Source organism: Emydura macquarii, unplaced genomic scaffold (genome assembly GCF_026122565.2).
Source record: "Emydura macquarii macquarii isolate MOO-44397 ecotype Brisbane River unplaced genomic scaffold, CSIRO-AGI_Emac_v2 contig_450, whole genome shotgun sequence".
Taxonomy (NCBI): domain Eukaryota; kingdom Metazoa; phylum Chordata; order Testudines; family Chelidae; genus Emydura; species Emydura macquarii.
In genome coordinates this window covers 9,929,418-9,950,108 of record NW_027130587.1, presented here as the reverse complement: position 1 = coordinate 9,950,108, position 20,691 = coordinate 9,929,418, and the positions used below count along the sequence as shown (strand labels likewise).

The 20,691-nt window shown below is 41.8% G+C and overlaps 1 protein-coding gene across 3 annotated transcripts; it reads left to right on the top strand.

The window, feature by feature from the left end:
• The first annotated feature begins 153 nt into the window (after positions 1-153).
• PSPH (phosphoserine phosphatase) lies at positions 154-18,797 on the top strand. Of its 3 annotated transcripts, XM_067537941.1 has the most exons (8): positions 154-194; positions 981-1,089; positions 4,278-4,320; positions 11,399-11,557; positions 12,578-12,712; positions 14,502-14,647; positions 16,250-16,398; positions 18,317-18,797. In XM_067537941.1, exons 2-8 carry the CDS (start codon positions 1,062-1,064, stop codon positions 18,425-18,427), a joined length of 771 nt encoding a protein of 256 aa, XP_067394042.1. In that variant the 5' UTR covers positions 154-194; positions 981-1,061; the 3' UTR covers positions 18,428-18,797. The 3 variants fall into 3 exon arrangements, with proteins under 3 accessions (XP_067394042.1, XP_067394043.1, XP_067394044.1); XM_067537942.1 differs by lacking the exons at positions 154-194; positions 981-1,089 and adding an exon at positions 4,086-4,134; XM_067537943.1 differs by lacking the exons at positions 154-194; positions 981-1,089 and having other exon boundaries at positions 4,300-4,320; positions 11,402-11,557.
• The last annotated feature ends 1,894 nt before the right edge of the window (positions 18,798-20,691 follow it).

The following is a 20,691-nucleotide window of genomic DNA, read 5'->3' as shown; positions in this document are numbered from 1 at the left end:
AATCGGCTCCTGTGTGCTCAGTGGGACTAGACACAATAGTGGGTACACACCAATAAATAGAGCACCTCACATAAGTAAGCAATACTCCTTCATTGGAAGAGGAAGGACGGCCTAATGATTGGAGCACTGGCCTGGGACAGGGGAGCTCTCTGCTCAATTTCCTGGGCTGCTATGGAGTTCCTCTGTGACCTTAGGTAAGTCACTTAACCACCTGTGCCTCAGTTTCCTCTCTATAAGAGGTCCCAGGGAGGAGACAGAGGCCGTTGGAATAACACTGCTCATTGACACATCGTGATATAAAGCCCCTACAGGTGAGGCGGTTGTGGGATACACAGATACCTTCGCTGTGATCGCTGATGCCAGATTATCACAGGTAGTTAGGTGCCTCTGCCTCAATGAGTCTGGCTACAGGCCAAGATGGTGGTCCAGCCTGTGTGTCCATACAGGGAAGAAAACAAGCATCCCTTGTACTATTCCCTCTTCAAGCTAAGCACACTGGGGGTGGAGGGCAGCTTCTGCATCCTTCCACTCTGCCACTTCAACCTGCGGGCATTTCAGAGAGACGTAAACTATGCCAGGTATAGGGCTGATGTGGGGTATGCCTATCCATCCATTACAACAGTGAAGGCGTTGTGAGGCAGAGGATGACTCTACCCCACAATTGGATCTCCTGTCTGATTGTGGGGCAGTACAACAATGTGCTGCCTTGTAGACAGGGCTCATGGCAAAGCCATGACCGAGGCCCAGACTAAGTACTGCACCTGCAATGGGATTACTCATACTTTGCCCTTAGAGGGAACTACTTGCAGTAGTATGCTGAGGCATAGTGCTTATTGCTGAGAGAGCAGGATAAGGGAGTTTTGGGAGACCTGGTTGTAAATGGTGGAGCTAGGTATGAAAGCCCAAGAGTTTCTATGCAGAAGGGAAGCGATAACCTGCTTTGCTTGAGTTACTGACTTTTTAGCTATTTTTTAATGCAGTTGGTGTATGAGCTTCAATGGGAAATACATCAGCGTGTTTGGACCCCTGTGGTTTTGCTGAACTCCTTGCAAGTTATTCTGATGAGGAATCCCAAACAAAAAACACCAGGTAGGCTTTCTTTTGTTATTGCATTTATCTTTTTAAAAAAGAATAAAATATTCTAAATTTTAGGAAATTGCACCAAAGGATTCTACAGTCCAAATTTTGACGTGCACCTTTGATTAATGGCGATTAGCAGGCCTATCCTCTACCTGTAACGTGCAACCAGCTAATAGATGGTAGTATAGTTAAACACACACATACATGTGCACAAGTGTGCATACCCCTCCCCATTCTTCATATTATACAACTTCCAAGTCTATAACCTTTTCCTCTGATAAAAAGGGGTCCCTGTCTATATGTATTCAAGTCATGGCTGAAGTCATCTGTAAGGCATTCTGGTTTGGCCCTTCCCCAGCTCTGGTGCCTGTAATGTTCAAATACACAAGAGCTGTTTCAGACAGGGGGGTTTTGATTAGTGCAGGGAAAAAATTAAGTCACTTTTTTGTTTTAGTTAGAGTTTTTACATGTTTTATCAGAAAGAAAAGCCTACTTCAAAAGAAATCCCACAGTCCTTAGTTTTGGTCGTTATCTACATTTCTCACCAAATGGAGTTTTCTAAGGAGCCTCAAGGAGTTAGGTGTCCAGTTCACGTTGACTTTCAAAGGGACTGGGGTGCCTAACTCCAGTAGGCCCCAATGAAAATCCCAGCCAAGTCTCTGTGCTTCTTCCCTGGACCACATGTTTGAGGGCTGCTGTTTCAATGTATGCAGAGCAACTCTTTCTTATTACTGCCCATCAGAAGTGAATATCAGCTACAACAGCTTTCCTGCCTTTGAATCAAATAGCCAACTTAAATCCTGGAGTTTTCAGTTGGTTGCCTGAAGCTCCCCAACTAATGGTCACAACGAGAGAGAGCTTGTTGAAAATTTTCTGATGGAATGTTTTTCCACTGGAAAATGTCAAGTTATCCAAATTGAAACATTCTGCAGGAAAGTCAATTTTGGCAAAATTTAATTAACTCCACCCCACTCTTAGCCACAAAATGAAGCATTTCAACCTTATCTGAATGGAAAATATTGTTTCAAAATTTATTTTAGATTACATTATACTATATAATATAAAATTTAAAAAAGTCAAAATTGGAAAAAATGTTTAAATTTTAGTTAAATGAAATGTTTACAGTGACCTGAATCAAAATTTTTGGAAAATGTAATTTTGCAGAAAATTTAGAACCAGCACATAACTGGTTGGAAAACTGTTCCCAGAGAGTAGTTATCAGTGATTTATAGTCAAGTTCGAAAGACATATCAAGTGGGGTCCCACAGGGATCAGTTCTGGGTCCAGTTCTGTTCAATATCTTCATCAATGATTTAGATAATGGGATAGAGAGTACACTTACGAAGTTTGCGGATGATACCAAGGGAGGGATTGCAAGTTCTTTTGGAGGACAGGTTTAAAATTCAAAATTATCTGGACAAACCGGAAAAATGATCTGAAGTAAATAGGATGAAATTAAATAAAGACAAATGCAAAGTACTCTACTTAGGAAGGAACAATCAGTTGCACACATACGAAATGGGAAATGACTCCCTAGGAAGGAGTTCTGCAGAAAGGGATCTGGGGTTCATAGTAGATCACAAGCTAAATATGAGTCAATAATGTCCCATTGTTGCAAAAAAAGCAAACATAATTCTGGGATGTATTAGCAGGAGTGTTGTAAGCAAGACATGAGAAGTAATTCTTCTGTTCTACTCTGGCTGATTAGGCCTCAGTTGGAATATTGTGTCCAGTTCTGGGGGACACAGTTCAGGAAAGATGTAGACAAATTGGAGAAAGTCCAGAGAAGAGCAACAAAAATGATTAAAGATATAGAAAACATGACCTATGAGGGAAGACTGAAAAAACTTAATTGAAAAGCCACAGGAATACCAATATAAAAAACCACAGGCAAGCTAATGCTTGGTCCTGCCTTGAGTGCAGGGGACTGGACTAGAAGATCTCGTGAGGTCCCTTCTAGTCCTAGGAGTCTGTGATTGTAGGCTAACTTCTATACTTGTTTAAAATAGTGTAAATTTGGAGCGATCGCACTGATTTAAATAGATCCACTCCAAATATTGGTATGAAGGGTGGGGTTTGATCCTGCAGGATGCTGAGCAGCCTTCTGATCCAGATCCAGCAAAGCACTTATACATGTGCTTCACTTTAAGATTTTGAGTAATCCCATTGACTTCAGTTCTTTAATTTCTCAGTGTTTATTTAGCTTTCACTAAAAAGCATCCCTTTTTAAACACAAGAAGATCTAGATCCTGCAGATCTAGCTTTTCTAATGGGCCAGGTCCCAACCCAGCTACATCAGTTTACATCAGCTGAAGATCTGTCCCCAAATCTCCAAAGGCACCTCAAAATTCCTTCCTATGTTTCCATATCCATGTGTAATATGTAGTAGAGACCTGGCCTGTCAAACCCTATTTAAAGCAAGTTAATCTGTACTGTGCTTGAACTGGCCAACCTAATATAGTTAAAGACCCAGTGCAGAAGGGGGCTACATTAATCTTCAACTAGGCCAGTACTTTTTACATATCTTTGTTACCATGTTTGTTTCTCAATTCAAGTGAGAAAGGAGGTATTCCTTAGCTCCATGCTGGACAATTTAAGGTGCCAGATCCTCAGCGGGTGTAAATCGGTTTAGCTCTATTGACTAAGAATTCTTCTGTTACAAATATAAACCTGAGTTATCTTTAGTTCAGATGACTCAATCTTTGTAACAGTATCCCTTGGCTCTGCATTATTAGGGATAGGAACCCTGGACCACTGCACCAAACATTCCTCGACCCACCTCTTTCTGGTTTTGTTTCAAGTTCATTTGGTTAATTTTGCTGTGGCTTCAGAACCCTCATGTTGATTCTCATAAACTTCTATGGCACAGAGTGACATATTAAATGAGCAAACTCTCCACCTCTCTTTGCATTGCTCTCTCTGCCGGTACATCCTTAGCCAACCAGGGAGCTTGTAGGGCTGGGTTATAGGAGCCCCTCCTCCAAAGGGGGCAGGGTTGCACCTCTCTTTTCTAAGCTTGTCGGCAAACAGCTGAACACCTCTAGTTTCATGCATGTAAGGATTAAAAAAAAAAAAAAGCCGAGCTTACTCAGCAGATTATAAAGAGCTATTTAGAAAATGCAGCTTTCTTCCTGATCAGTCCGTGCCTTTGTATATATGTGAGCAAAGGTCCCAGCTGATCATTTTTTTTTCTGCAGCCAGGAGATTTGCAGCAGCAGCAGCCACGGGCAGTACAATACTGTAAGTCACCAGGACTGTTTTTTTCTTTCTGTTTAAAAGGGGATGTCTCTCCAAATGCTCATATCCATCTTGCTCCCAATTTGTTTTCTAGCACAGATGGTATGTGATGGGCTTAGTTTTCAGAATCCTCTGGGTATTTGTTGCTGTTGGTATGATTGTGTTTTCACACATGGTGCAGTGTCAGTGTGGTGCTGGTGTTGTAACAGGAGTATAAATGAATGATGCAATCCTATAGAGGGGAATCATCATCACTTTGCCAGGGCTACCCAAAGGATTGGAGGGGTCCTATGTTTATGGCTATAGCATTCAGTCTCCTTTGTCTTCTCCTCATCTATTTTTAAAAAGTATTTAAAGAAATGTAACCCTATGCATTACTGTCAAATGTCAACTGACAGTTGCAAATAATCCGTTTGTTGATTCAAAATGCAAATATTTATTTACATTGCTTCCTTTAAAAGCTGAACTGAAAATCAACAAGTTGAAGTGGGCTCAGTGATGCTTCTAGTCCTTGTGCACAAAAACTCTCAAGGACTCCCAAGTACTATTATTATTAATTATTATTATTTGAGCTTTTAATGTGATTACTAATAATAATAATTTGCTCAAATATAGCACCTTCATCTGAATAGCTCTAAGCACTTTTCTAGCTTTGTGATAAGGCTCATAACAACCTTGTTAGGTAGGTATTCGTATTCCCATTTTACAGATATGGGAACTGAGGCACAGATAAATTAAGTAATTTGCCTCAGGTAACATGTAGCCCAATCCAGCACCAGGTGAAATCAGTGGAAAGACTCCCATTAGCTTCACTGGAAGTTGGATCAAGCCCCCCAATAAATGGCAGAGCTGAGACTAGAACCCATGATTCCTGACTCCCATTTCCCTTTAATACACTAGAAACAATTGAATACAGTAAAGGTTAAATTAATTTCACATCAGTGAAACAAACCAGGGTTCAATTCTGCAAAGTGAATATAGTAACATATCAGGATTGATTATGTTCTCACATACACAGGTGTAAACCAGGAGTAACCTTTTTGAGGTAATTGAAATTACACCAGGGTTAAATCAGTGTGAGATCAAAATTGGGCCTCTTGTGCAGTTCATTATTGTTAAGCTACTTACAGTCTCACTAAAAAGGACATTGGGTGGGAGAGTGGGAAACACCAGATATTATTTATGATGTACAGCATAGCCCTAATGAGCTGTTTAAAGAGGTACTTTTGATAACTATTTCATTAAGGTTGAGTTGATCTTCATTTTTTTATGGCAACAAATGCCACAAAAAGTGACAATGTGGCTGGGGATGGGTAGCACTTCTGAAAAGTGACGTGATAACAAGTGAAGTGAGACTAGAATGTTGATTTTTTTCAGCTCTCATTAGACAAATCAATGCTTAGTTACATCAAGCTGGAAATAAACACAGCCAGAAAATCACACGACTTCTAAACATCATTTCCTTTGTCCTCCTGAAGAATTATTTATCAGAGTTCTTGTTTTTCAGAGTGTACAAAACATTCTTCCTCAAAGGGTCAGAAAACTGGAAATATTTCAATTGTTTTCTTTAAACGGTAGTATTTGGCACTGCTCTGCATAACTGCTAGTCCCAATCCACTGGCTCTATCACCTCTAGGTTATGCAACATAACCCATCTATAAACCGAGGATTTGCCAGTGCTTCTTCCTGGTGTCCTGGCAAATCTAGATGATTGTGAAAAGATCTATTTTCCCTTCTTTGCCACTGCCTTATTTGTTTCCTCTCTTTTCTCTATTGTTATTTTTCCTTTACCCCAACTGTTCTCATTTGCTGTTCTTTCTGATTCTCTGAACCTTTACTCTCTTCTCTTAAATCTTCTCTGATCTCTCCTTTCCCCCTGGCTTTTCCTCTTTCCCATTTTCTTCTTTTACTTTTTGTCCTCCTTTTTCCATTCACTTATCAGACATGCATGAATACTTGTTGCTTGGATACTTTTCTAAAGTTGAAATAACAGAATTGGAAGTCTAGCTTTCCTTTCAGAAGTCAAATGCTAGAAAGAGGCAGGCTTTTCCAATTTGATTTACCTGCATCTTCCATATGGTGATAGGCCTAACTGATCTTAGTTGTGAGAATTCATCGTTTTCTGTCTATATTGCACAAACCTCAGTGCATCTATGCTAGCAGATTCTCTTACTCAGGGCAATTGATCTTTGTCAGTCTTAGAAGATTACATAACCGCCTGGACCATCGGCCTCTGGAGTAAAGCCAGACACGTGATAGCTCCTCATTCTCCTCTCTTTGGAAGTTTGACAAAGTTTTCAGTTCTTCTTCCACTCCTTTCGAGATAATACACCATACGTCTACCCAATGTCCAGATCTTTATGCTCATCTGTTTTCAAACAACATCTGCTTGTGAATAACCTAGCAACTCCCTCCTTGTGCAGACTGGGCTCATCACCCTTGCACTCCGCTTCATTTGAGGACTGGCCAGAGAGAAAGGTGCAGGGCATTGCCTTCGGTACTGGAGAAAAATGAGATTAGGGACCACCTCTGTCTACTTCTTCCTATGTCTCTTTTCCCTTCCATGCGTTTGTGCTCTGTTTCAAGAGGTTCTTAATGAGTGGGGTGGGACTCACAAATGGGTCCCAGAGATGTTTGGAGGGTATGGCAAAATCACTGCATCAGGAAGGCCCAGGAGGAGTTTGGACTCCCTCTGCCCCCACCCCAACCCTTATTGTCCATTACCAGTCACAGGACAGCTTGGTGCTCTATCCACTCCCCTGTTACTTTCAATTCCAGGGCTAGGGAAATGGTTTCAAGATTCTTTGAAACTGGTTCTGTAGCCCCTAGGAATGATGCTTCCTAACCCTAGAGCTGGGCAGGCATGGAGGACAGACAAGGAAGAAGCACACTTCACCTGAGGTGCCTCAACCCTCACCCAATCCAGCAGCACTGGCTGTACTTACCTATGAGCCCCTCACTGCCCTAGCGCCAGCCTCCCTATCCAGGCATCCTCAGCACCAGCTCCCCCACTCCACAAGTCCTCCATCACCACCTTTTTTGATCAGCAGCCCCAAATGCCCCAACAATTAGACAATGACTCAAAATCCAAGCTGTAGTGTGTTCTGGGATGATTTTTCAGATATTTGGCAGGTTGTGGGCCAAAGGAGATCAGAAACCTCTGCTCTGTTTTACACATCAATCCTTGATTCTTCTCGAGGATCGGGACCATACCAGCCTGTAGTCATTCATATTTCCAGAAAGCATGGCCTAAAAGTACTTTCAAAAGAGTCACTGCATATCATAAAGAAAAGGAAGTGTTGGTCTCAGCTGTGGCTTAACAACTGGTTTCTATATATTGTTGTGAATTTTAAACTTTGCCCTACTAGACAAACATGTTGCATCAGAGTGGCATGATATTTATGTCATGATGTCCCAGTGTTGATCCATCCATATGCAAAGTTATCATGTTGCATCATGAGAACATGACATTGTATTGCAATATCACATCATGATGCAATATCATCATACAGCATTCCCGTGTGGTGATGTAGGGCCAACCCAAAATATATTTCAGGATATGCCTCCTCAAAATCTGATCTATCCTGTGAAAATTGGGATAAGCAGAAACCCTAATCATGGGCACCAACCGGGTTCTACCTCTCCCTGGAATCAGCGCTTCCAGTTTGCTCTCTTTCCTGGACATTCCTTGCACTGATTAGCCATTGCTGCTGACTTTGATGGACTGGGATATAAGATGGAGAAAGAAGCCAGGTTGAATTCTTGAATTCTATAATTTTCTTCAGAATGGAAAGATTTTAACAGCGTGCTATCCCAAAAATGTCAGTACATGCTCTTTTAAATTCCATTGCCCAATCATGTCACAGGACATGGTTTTCCAATCCTGCCCCGAAGTCAAAGCACTCCCCATTTGGCAAAAAGTTCCAGTAACAGCATGACCAAACAGCTATGGAGTCAATTTCAAGTTAAGACTGATGCCATGTAAACTTGGAATTCAGTCACATACCCACTCACTGAGAAACCTTAGCTTAGTACCAACCTGTAGTTACTGAAGGGAGGTTTATGTTTTATACCTATAGCTATGTTGTAGCACGAAGTTTCTTTTGCGTGCCATGATACTGTAATATTATTATATGTTCTTTATCCAGTGATGTAAGTGTAAGTGGTGCATCATCACAGAAAAGTACATGATTATGTCCCTAACCCAGAGTGTTTATATGCTAAGTGCTTGGTGGTAGATTGAAGTTTACAGTCTTCCCTGAGTAATGGGCAGTGTGTAGCTGCATTACTCCAGAATCAGAGTCCAGTCCTTGCTTCCCCCTACTTCCTTGCAGCAGCTGCTCTCCCCATACCCCTCACACGTCCATCTGTGGTACAGATAAGTGCAGGAAGATGAGGGGGCTCCTTACCCCCCTTTATATCCCTGCGTGAGTGCACAGCAAAAGTCACAATCTGGTTCTTGTGGAGTGTGCTACGCAAAACCTCTAAAACAGATAGACTATATGGCACATAAGGTTTCCTGATTTCTGGTCCCCTGCTCTAACTATTCAGCCAGCTGTCTCTCAGCTGGTATCAATCCTATCACCTACTGTGCATAATCTCTGGAGATCTCCCGGCCAAATACTGAATCAGTTCAATCCTTCTTAATTTCTGATATTTACCAGAATCGTGCAACAACCAGATATATCTGCAGGCAAGGTGGCAAAGAAATTGACAGTGGGTTTTCTGACATATCATAGAATCATAGAATGTTAGGGTTGGAAGGGACCTCAGAATGTCATCTAGTCCAACCCCCTGCTCAGAACAGGACCAACCCCAACTAAATCATCCCAGCCAGGGCTTTGTCAAGTCGGACCTTAAAATCCTCTAAGGACGGAGATTCCATCACCTCCCTAGGTAACCCATTCCAGTGCTTTACCACCCTCCTAGTGAAAAAGTTTTTCCTAATATCCAATAATACCCAGACCTCCTGCACTGCAACTTGAGACCATTGCTCCTTGTTCTGTCGTCTGCCACCACTGAGAACAACCTAGCTCCATCCTCCCTGGAACTCCCCTTCAGGTAGTTGAAGGCCACTATCAAATCTCCCCTCACTCTTCTTTTCTGCAGTCTAAACAAGTCTAGTTCCCTCAGCCTCTCCTCATAAGTCATGTGCTCCAGCCCACTAATCATTTTCATTGCCCTCCGCTGGACTATCTCCAATTTGTCCATATCCTTCCTGTAACTGGACCCAAAACTGGGGCCCAAAACTGGACACAATACTCCAAATGTGGTCTCACCAATGCTGAATAGAGGGGAATAATCACTTCCCTCGATCTCCTGGCAGTGATCCTACCAAGTACTAATGCAGCCCAATATGCCTTTAGCCTTCTTGGCAGTAAGGGCACACTGTTGACTCATATCCAGCTTCTTGTCCACTGTAACCCCCAGGTCCTTTTTCTGCAGAACTGCTGCCTAGCCAGTCAGTCCCCAGTCTGTAGCAGTACTGAGCAGAAGTGGGAAGAATATCCAGAAAAATTAAAACCTGTTGGCAGTTGTTTAACCATTCCCAGAACCAGAGCACTCTCTTATAAAAGCAAAACATCTTTTGCTTTAAAGGTGCCTTTACATAGTTTGATAGTCCCATCTCCATTGGCAACATTGAGGAGCCCAGTCTGAAAAGTGTGTTAAAAGTACGAGAAATATGTTCTCAGGGGGAATCAGGTGCTCTGTAAGTGGTTGTAGGGTGTCCTACCATCAAATTATAGATGAATACACAGGAGGCAAACAAATCTGCATACAGTTTAGTGTGATGAAAAGAAAAGATGAAGCTGTGTGCCATGACGCCAGATGGCAAAGCACTTTCTCTTCACCCAGGAAGAACAGGGAAGATTCAGGTTAATTACATGCATAGTAGAAAGTGTAGATGATTAGAAAACAAAACAAAAATCAGCCAAACAAAAACATCTGGAGTACAGGATAGGTAGAAAGTTGTAGCATTGGGTATTTCTCCCAAATACAAACAGATTGCTAAATATGGAATTACACACTGGATTTGCTTATAAAGAGAAAAAGCACAAGATGATTAGTGCAATAGCAGGAAAATATTCTTATGTCGTTTAATACCCAACTGTAAATCCTGTGTCTCTGATCTGCAGAATTAACTGTGCTCAGCACAGCCAAGTGAACAGATATAAAAGAAAGAAAAAGCTATTCTATTTCAGCAGTAATTACCTGCTCTGGCTGTCCAGCTGAGTAAAACTTTCAACTTCTAATTTTTAAACATAGTCAGTGGTTAGCATGTAATGAAAGAGGTGCCGTGACTCACGAATTATTTTACTTTTATAACTGATGCAGCAAGCCCAGAGGTGCTATGGCTATGAACTGCCAAGCCTAGAGGTGCCAGGGCTCAGCCTGACAAGCCCTGACATAAATTAAGCACTGAATTAGTCCTCTGGGAAAAGGTTGTTGTGTCATGACGTTGTGATCGAGGTCTTGATGTACCGAGTCATGTTCACTGAGACCAGGAGTATGGCAGGATTTATAAAAGAATTATGTTTACTGACTTATGGGTTTAGGCAGAAATTTCGCCTGTGGTCAGATTAATCCCTAACTGTCTTTGATGGGATTTCTTGCACCATCCCCTGAAGCATTTGGCAGAGGCTTAGATGAACCAGGGATCTGATCCTATATCCTTCTACAAGGCCTTGGGGATGGGAAGTCTTGTTCCCTTAGATCTGAGAGGATGAGCTGGAATTTAGTGCCACAATCCCTGCATGAGAGTTAGGATTGAATGTCAAAACTATAAGCTTGAGCCCCATTGGAGCATCAATAGGCAGCCCTGCAGAGAGCAAATCAGCAGCTGAGCCAAATCTCCACTGCCCAACTCCAATCTTGAACTCAGACTGAACATTAGCGGGCAGGCATCACAGAGAGCAAATCAGCAATTGAGGCAGGTCTTCACCACTGTCCACTCTCAATAATAAAGACTGGCTACAAGGCTGCATTCAGCAGTAGCTGGCAGATGACAGATCAGTTTCTTAGATGGCTCAACACAGAGTGCAGTGCAGTGACCAACAGAACTTCTCCTCCTCTCTTGCAGTAGAAAGGTTCCCAAAAGAATGGCCTCCCTCTTGGAGCTGAAGGAAATCTTCCGTAATGCCGATGCAGTATGCTTTGATGTGGATAGTACAGTCATCAAGGAAGAAGGAATTGATGAGCTGGCAAAGTTCTGTGGAGTTGGGGACGCCGTGGCAGAAATGTACGTACAGTGTTTGTTTATTTATTTCAAGGGCATAGCAGGCAACAGTAATAATGGCTCAGATTCATCCCTGGCCAGTGGAATTACATCAGGGATGAACAGGTTAAAGAGGATCATAGCAATAATAAATAGTCTCGATGAATACTGGAATAACTTACATTTTGGAATTGTGGATACGTGGGGCCTGAGCCACTGTTCATTGAAATCAATGAGCATCTGGCCATTGAACACCAGGCCCCTACTTGTAAAGGGGCTTTTAGTTAAACTTTGCAAAACAGTAGCACAGCTTGGTCCCTCTTTTTGTGAAGGACAGTCAGAACAAATCCTGGGCCATTCTGAGACCTGGTCTTGCCCCCATTGCACCAATAGCAAAACTCCCATTAATTTCAGAGGGAGCAGAATCAGGCCCTGACTTAAGGACTGTTGGTCCAATAAGGAGAGATACAGATTTTGTCAGCTGCTTCAGCCATGGTCATGTAGAGCACAAGGAGGTTCCCTGTCAGGGGCTACCTATCTGCTTTACCTCCCAGGCTTCCTAAATCACAGCACTCATCTTTAGGAGCATCAGTGATCCCCTTCCACTGAGCTTGGAGAAAGGGTCTGTTTGTGGATACTGTAAATAAAGACCATTCAAAATATCTTACAAACCTCAGACTTGATGAGTTGCCAACAAGTAGTCAGCCATCATTAGTTCAGCACCCCCTCTTTTTAAAGCTTTTTACTGCCCATCTTCTGTGTTTTGCCCAATAATACTGGTCAGGTGACCGGAACCCATCAGAGTGCTGTCTCTTTTTGCTCCATTGCAACTAGAGGTGGATCTGAACTGCCACAACATTTTTGGAGGGGGATTTGAAAGCTGGCAGCAATTCCTAAATACCATGCAGATTATACTTTTTCAGAATGTGAACACATTATAACCTAGAACTAATGAGACTTGTGAATAATTGCTCTTCAGTTAAAAGTCATTGTGATAAATCATCTCCTATCTAGTGTAACTGATTTGTTTGGATCTCGATTTAGGACACGTAGAGCTATGGGAGGCTCCGTGACATTCAAAGCTGCTTTAACGGCACGACTAGGACTTATACGCCCCTCTTGGGAGCAAGTGCAAAAATTAATTTCAGAACATCCTCCTCAGCTAACACCAGGAATAAGGTAAGATGCATTTCAAATGAACTATTAAAAAGCCTTCCAAAACCACAGAAGGCCAGCTGCTCAGCTGGTGTAAATCAGCATAGCTGCATGAAGTCAATGAAGTTACACCAGCTGGAGAGATGGCCCAAAATATTTTCCTGCTTGACTTTTACATTGTATGTGATGGTCAAATCTGAATTTTGCAGTGGGATGAGTCCATTTCTGTGGACAAGTGTCCACAGAGAAAGAAAACACCATCTTGGCTGGTACTAAGTGGCATCTTGTTGGCAGCCTCAATACACAGGCCAAAGACTGAATGGTTATGGACAATGATCTACCCTGTCACATTTCAAAGTGGTCTTTTTAGTTAGGCATGTGTCCCTTTGATGGGACAGCGTGGGGAAGCTTGCACTGCTGTTGCTGTAGGTGTGTATGTTCTGGAGATAGAGAATCTGATTCTGAGAAGTGCTGAGGGCATTCAAATCCCAGGATAGTGCCCATCAAGAGAAGTCCGTTTGTCAAGGCTATCATTTTATTACTAAAGTCACAAAAGACATTTTAAAGAAATTTGGGTTTAGAAGAAGCATAACCTATTTCAGCCTAACAGGTATTTTTTCCAAAAGCAGTAAGTGGCTGAAAAAAGGCTCTTATAAAACTGCCCTCGGAGCTCTAATTCTAGCAAGGCTCTAATACTATAATGCCTAACAGTGTTTTAAGAGGATATTGCATCGGTTTTCCCCTTCTTGAACTGAACACAGATTCACGCTCTCTGTAGGGCAGTGTTTCTCAACGACTGGTCCGTGGACTGGTGCCGGTCCCTGAGATCTCCCTGACAGTTTAGGAAGGCAGCAAGTCCGTCTCTGGTATCAAAAAGGTTGAGAAACTGCTCTAGGGGACATGGCTGGTTGCAAGAACACAAACAGAACATTGTATCTTTGTTTGCAATCACATGATTCTCTTCTCTTTATTTACATACACCCTCTTCCTTTCTCCCCTCCAATTCTCTGTTCACACGGCTCCTCTGCTTTAATCCTGCTCTTTGCTGTCTGTGTTCTAGCACTGCTTCTGTTGCTACCAACTTTTTTGCTTTGCTTTGGCTGCTTGTTAGTTTTCGTTTGGGGGCCAGATCCTGCCAGGTGCTGAGTGCCTTCAACTGCCATTGTCCTCATGGACTGGGTGTGAAATTCTTTCCTCTCTGATTCAGCTTTTGGTGATTCTTTTTCTGTAGCTATTGCCTTTTTCTGTAGCAAGGCTGTTGCTGTCCAGTGTTCCTAAGGAACTATCCAGCAAGAGATACAGCTCGGGGTCAGTGAATCCAAAAGAGCAGCTTGTGCTTTAGATAACTTTAAGAACATTCTCTGTGCAGCCTGGTGCTGTGGACTCAGCTGCCTACATTTCTTTCATGTTGTGGATTTTTTGATGGGCTTATCCCCACATTCAGGAGAATTTCTGAGCTGGATCAGTTCTCATTTGTTCAGTGGGATTGACCTGAATGTCAAGAAAATGTAAACAGTCCCTTGATCCATTAGTTTCTGAGCAACTAATTGCCAGTCTGTCTCTCACTATAATACAGTTTTGTATAACTCCTTTCATACAAACTCCAGGTGAGTCTGCAAAGGAAGAAGGGAAAGTCTAAGACTGCACCGAAGTGTGGTATTGAAATCCAGTACATCTCCAGAATAAACAAGGATAACACAAATTATAGTCAGCTTTGTTAATGAACCATATTGTTGGGATTCCTCCTTCCCTCTCTGCTACTTGATCCTGTGAGATTTTCAGGGTTGGTTGTTGTATTTTTTTTTCTATAAAGGGATCTGGTAAGCAGGCTTCATCAGCGAGGCATCCAAGTCTTCTTAATATCCGGAGGGTTTCAGAGCATTGTGGAGCATGTTGCTTTACAGGTGAACATTCCAACATCAAATGTGTTTGCCAATAGGCTGAAGTTTTACTTTAATGGTAAGATGTCATTGATGCCTTTTTTTTTTCTACTAATTAATGTCACCATTTCAATTCAAGCTGAAGGAAGATAGTGGGCTATGGTGGCTTAAGAATTTAATGGAAAATCAACACATTGAAATATGCTCATTTTGCTTTTATGAATGGCTTCTCTGAACTGAAGTCGCGGGTTCTCAGGCCAGTTTCTAGTGATTGAACATCAACGTTATAAATACTATCACTACAAGTGGCAGTGATTGGTTCCTTTGTTGGCAGACTTAGCAGAGAGGCCCAGGAGAGAGGCAGGGAAACGGAATTGTCCAGACTCCCGTAGAATAGGTCAGGGTTAAGGCAGTTTGGTGACATAAAAACATTTTAAAAGTCACAAGATATAAGAAAGAAAATGAAGTGTGGGTTCCAGTAGTGGCTTTACAGCCAGAATCCAGGCTCTACTGTAACCATCCAGCCTGCATCATCTCAATGTCAGTTCATCCATAGCACCAGGCAAGGAAATTGTGAATCCCACTGCTTGTTCTCTCTCCTGATGCCTGCCAGTCAAATTCAAGGGTATGCTATTCTGTGGGTGGACAACATCACCCTGCTGGGCTGTTAGGCAGGCACCTTTCACCAGCACTAAGTCCCCAAACCCTGCCAAAAAAAACCACCTCCTCCCAGAACTCCCCTCTCTCCTCCAAACAAAACAAGTCCAATTGAAACAATTTCTGGCCGTATGAAATGTTCTTTGGAAGCCTTTTTTCCCTGAGACAACATAATATGCTAGGGTAAAGAACCAAGCATTGGGAAATGGCCTACTAATAACACTAGTTGGTTGAGTCCATTGTGTGTCTAGAATAAAAGATCACATAGATTTTCTTTAACCAGGGGCTGCACTAGGAAAAAGCAGCAAATGTTGGAGCTGCTGCTGTACGCCGCATGGCGGCTGAGGCACAGAAATGTTCTTTTACATTCTTGTTATGGTTTGATAAGATTTCAAGTCAAGGTTAAAGACTTTGTCCCATTGTTTCAGTTCTTTTAGCTTTCAGTCTACTTTCAGTGACTTTGGAGTAAATCCAGACTAAATCTATTGACTTCAATGAACTTGACTTGAATGGAGTTGCTCTGGATTTTACACTAGTGTAATTGAGCAGAATTGGGTTTAGAGGGGTTCATTGCTTTCTTACTTACACTGACTTTACACACTGATTTTAATGGGATCACTCCTGAATTACACGAGTGTAACTGAGGGTAGGTAGAACCTAGCCCACTGCATCTGTGAATTCATGGAGTTTATTTTGCCTTTTCTTAGCACTTCAATGTTGTGAAAATATGCACACCTTTGTGGCACTGTAGGACCCACAAAGTGATTTAAGTCAAATCCTACAGTTTTTAATGCATGGTTAATTTCCAGTTAATTCAAATAGGGGCTTTGTACATGTACAGCCTTTAGGATTTGGTCCTCATTAGTTATTTCCTAATGAAAAGGCCATAGACAATGTAAAAATCCCTCTTGATTTTCAAGAAGTTCATTGGTGTCTTTCCTAGGTCCTTGTGATTTTCTGTAACCCACTGAAGCAATTATACAGACTGCCTAAGTATCTAACTCCTCCTACCCATATATTTTAGGAGAATATGCAGGCTTTGATGAGACACAACCAACAGCTGAATCCGGTGGAAAAGGAAAGGTTATCAGTCATCTGAAGGAACAGTTTCACTTCAAGAAGGTAGTTATGATTGGAGATGGAGCTACAGATATGGAGGCATGTCCCCCTGCTGTGAGTATCAAAGAACTAGATTTCCCTTTAAACAAATGCTTTTTTTTATGTGCAATAGCCAGAAACCATCTATTTGACTGGTAGACAGTATTTAAGGGGATCTTTAGTACTTCTAGATGCCTTTTAATCTATTCTGAAACAGCATCTTGTGGGCTATTTGCAGCAGCAAAGGCTGTGACACAGATCAGATTTCCTGCCTGACATAACTTCCTGTGTCAGCAGACAGTGGGGGTCACCTCAGGGTGGAGCAAGGGATCAAGGCATTCACTCACGCACCCGTTTCATTCTGGGTGACACATGCACACTCATTATGTCTCTCTCGTTGTGTCCTTTGAGCAACCACACCTCCAGCTGAGGTCATCACCTCCCTGCCTTTCCAGCCCCTGATGAGAGAACCTGAAAAGACACATTATAATTCTCTTATCACCTCTTACACCCATCACTCTTCTTAACTGCCACGCATGCATCTCTTCTGACTGCTCCCTTTGGCTTCTCACCTTTTCATACTGCACTTGGAACAGACTCCTGACGTAGGCCAGCCAAACACATTCCCGTAGAAGTCTCCTGAAAACTCGCCCGTGCCACTGAGCAGTCCAACTGTAATGCCTTCCAGCTGGTCTGGACTATATTGTTCAGTACTTTACCTGCCTTTTAGACTGTGGCCAGCACCTTTAAATCTGGAAGCCTTTCTCTGATATATTTTATCTTTGTAAAGCACTGCACACACATATAGGGCTATATAATAAATAAACTAGTGATAAAACCATCTCTTCTGTCACAGTAGCACTATGATTCCAGATTTCTTACAGTGCCAAGATCCCACTCTGGGCCACTGATTTATGGTGCTTGGGAACCATGCTTCTGCACATTTCTGGTGCACATGCTGCCGGATACTAGCGGAGCAAGAAGGCTAGTCTGATGGCTTGGAGGGGTGGGTACCAAGACCCTTTCTTGCACCAGAGGTCACTTCTCATGGGGATGGAGCAGAGACACCTGCTATCCCTCCGAACATGGCTGCTCTCACAGGACTGGGAATAAGTTAAAAAAAAATTAAAAATACAACTTAAAAGTGCCATTTTACAGTAGGTGGGGATCTAACTTGCAACCTATCATTATAGTCTGGTACCTTGTTAGACTACTAATGCTCCTGCTCTGTCAGAAGCAGGTACCTTAATGTGGGCCTGGGATGTATTCCCCAAGTACCATAAAATCAGCACTGTGGTATAAGGAACATGCATGATGCTAGGTCCAAGTGCCAGTGCTTTTGTGATTCAATTCCTTTTTTAATACTAACAGTGGGTGTCTTGGCAGCAAGGGCATGCATGGTGATTCCAGTTTAATATTTATTTAATGCCTTATAGCTCATGGAACAACAAGAAGTGAAAGTTTAACTATTGCATTTTCATTGTTCTAGATTGTCTAGTCTCTCTAGAAATGATGACTGTTCTTGGTTAATGATTTGAGCCATTAGTTAATTATTTGCTTTTGGTATCTGTCACATGAGGTGAGGGGAGTCAAAATAAATAGTGTATGTATAATTGTGATATTGTGCATATACATTCAACTGTGAACTCCCTCTGGACCACTAGGAGTTCAAGGTAGCATCATCAATCACAGGAATTTTCAGCAGATTTTTGAGAAAAGTCTCAGATTTGAACAACTTTGCTGTCAAAAAGTATTAAGAGAATGACCCTGCTTTCATGGCAAAGTTCCCATTGACTTCAACAGTGCAAGATCAAGCCTTTAATGAAATACACCCCAGCAACAAAAGTACAAAGGCACTTTTTTTTCGGTGAGGGGTATCTGCAGTTTGAGGATAAACTCATTCTTTTAAAAAAATGTAACTTATTTACATGGAAAAGTCTCATTTCTTTAATGAAAAGCTTAATATACAAACCTATTCATTTCTGCTTGCTAGGATTGCTTTATTGGATTTGGAGGAAATGTAATCAGGAAACAAGTAAAGGAGAAAGCCAAATGGTACATCACTCACTTTGATGAACTTCTTAAAGAACTGGAAGAACGATAAGTTATGCATTAACATAGTATTTTTATTAACAATTATAGTAGATCAATATATACAATGCAATTAAACATTTTTGTTTGTGCAATTGTGTACTGAATTTTTTTGTTTGAATTTGATGCTTCCAGATAACTTTCCTAGAAATCCCCTCTCTTGCCTGCAGTTCACATTGCAAATGGTCCCATTCCCATATACTACCCAAATATTTTCTGAAAAGAATTCTTATGGGAGTAATTGATACTTATCTGATAATTTTTCCAAGGTGGAAAAGTCATTGATTCACTTACTAGCCTATCACAACTGAAGACCCATGTTAAGAATTTACTGACAAGTTAATAATACATTAATGTATTGGTCTGTGGTTACTTTATATGTTTCTTCAAATCACTAAGGGCCTCATTCTGCTATCTTTATTTGCCTTGAGTAGCACCTTACTCTCCTGCAGAAGGGTCAGATCTGTTTGGAGCATGAGAAGGCTCCCTGACTGTGGCACGATCTGCACTAACTAAAGCACCAGCTGGCTATGGTCTCTTATAGGCCAGCTGAGAACTGGACAAGGACAGCTACTTTACCACCTCATGTTCCCAACATCCTCCCCAAAACTGGCGTGCATAGGTAGGGCAGATGGTATAGGGTCCAGCTATACTGGCTGTGCATCAATTGAGAAGTCTTCCTGCTGACGAAATTGTCAGCTGGCCTGAGTGGTGCAAAGGAAGCACTTCAGGGTAGAGAATTTGGTGCCAGGCATTTGGTGTGCATTTTAAATTAATCTTGAAAGAAATCTCAGCAAGTTCTAAGAATAGCTCATGTACAATAAGTCTTTTGTTTGGCTAGGGAGTTTGAATAGGACAAAGAAAGCTATTGCTGTTATTCAGAGTGTTTCCCTGCTCTCCTCTAAGATGCAGCTGTAGTGTTTCCAGGCATGAGAGGTTTTTTTGTTAAGATATCAGTACAAAAATCTAACATCCAATATAGCAGTTATGGCACTCACTTAGGCCCTGACTCTGCAAACACTTATTCACATACTTAATTTTAAGCACGAGTAATCTGAATGCAGTCAATGCACTAATTTAAGCATGTGCAGACGGGTTTGTAGAATCAAGAACTTAATGCAGATCTGAAATTTTTCTCCATGCCCGTCAGTGAGGTTGCAAATGGAAAGTGGAAACATTGCATTGTACCTGATATTTCACAGGAATTCTTCCGGTGTGATTGTTCTGAAAAATAAGAAAACATTGGGCAAACATCAAGTCACACCTCTTCTAGGTGTAATCAAGGATTATTATTTAGCTTAGTGAGCAAGTGGCTCTCTTCTCTTGGCTGACATCTTTGCTCTGTAAAACAGAGTGCTGATCAGAGGGAGTACAGGAGTGAGAACAGCAGCATGAGGAAAGTTTCCACAGCACAGGTAAGGTGCCTGTCTAACTGGATACAAGATCCATCACAAAAGAGCCCAGGAAAGTTTTGGGAAACCGTGCCGGGGTAAAGTAAGTAGGCAGGTGATCCCCTGACAGGAGGGAAATAGAAGAAAGTAGAGGAAGTTACAGGGGGAAGGGAAATGCCCCACTTGACACAGAAGAGGTGGGAAAATCATACAAAACCATTGCTCACTTATGAAAAATACGTTGTTCAGTCTATGCTCAGACACATATATTATATTCCTTTCCTCCATTGCTTTATCTTTTGTCTGTATAGATGGTAAGCTCTTGAGCATACAAACTGTCTTTCACTCTGCTTGCACGGTGACTAGAAAAATGAGACACTGGATGCTACCACAATACAAATAATTAAGTTAAAAATTATTAATAATAAAATTAGGAAACTATAAATAATAAATAAATAATAATGAAGTTAGGAAACTTAAGTTGAAAGACCAGATGTGCATCACATCCATGTGCATTTTTCAAATGTATTATCTGGGCCAAAATGGCTTGTTAATGCATTAACCTTTCATCTGTGGATACCAAGGTGCAAATACTGATGTCAGTCAACAGAAAGTTTAGGCATCTAGACTGGAGCACCCGAGTACTGGGGATGGAAATTATGGGCTAGCACGCAGGATTCAGCCTAGTCTCCATTGGATGGCTTTGCAGTGCTAGACAACAATCTGGCATAATTAAGTAGCTCTGCTGAAGAGAGGCCTGGCAACAGAATGAAACAAGGATGATGTGGCTCATGGGTTCAAGACTGAGATATCAGCAGAATGTTAAAGCATGCATTGTTCATCCTCCCTCTCCTGAGCAATGAATGTGTTCAGTAATTAAAACCAA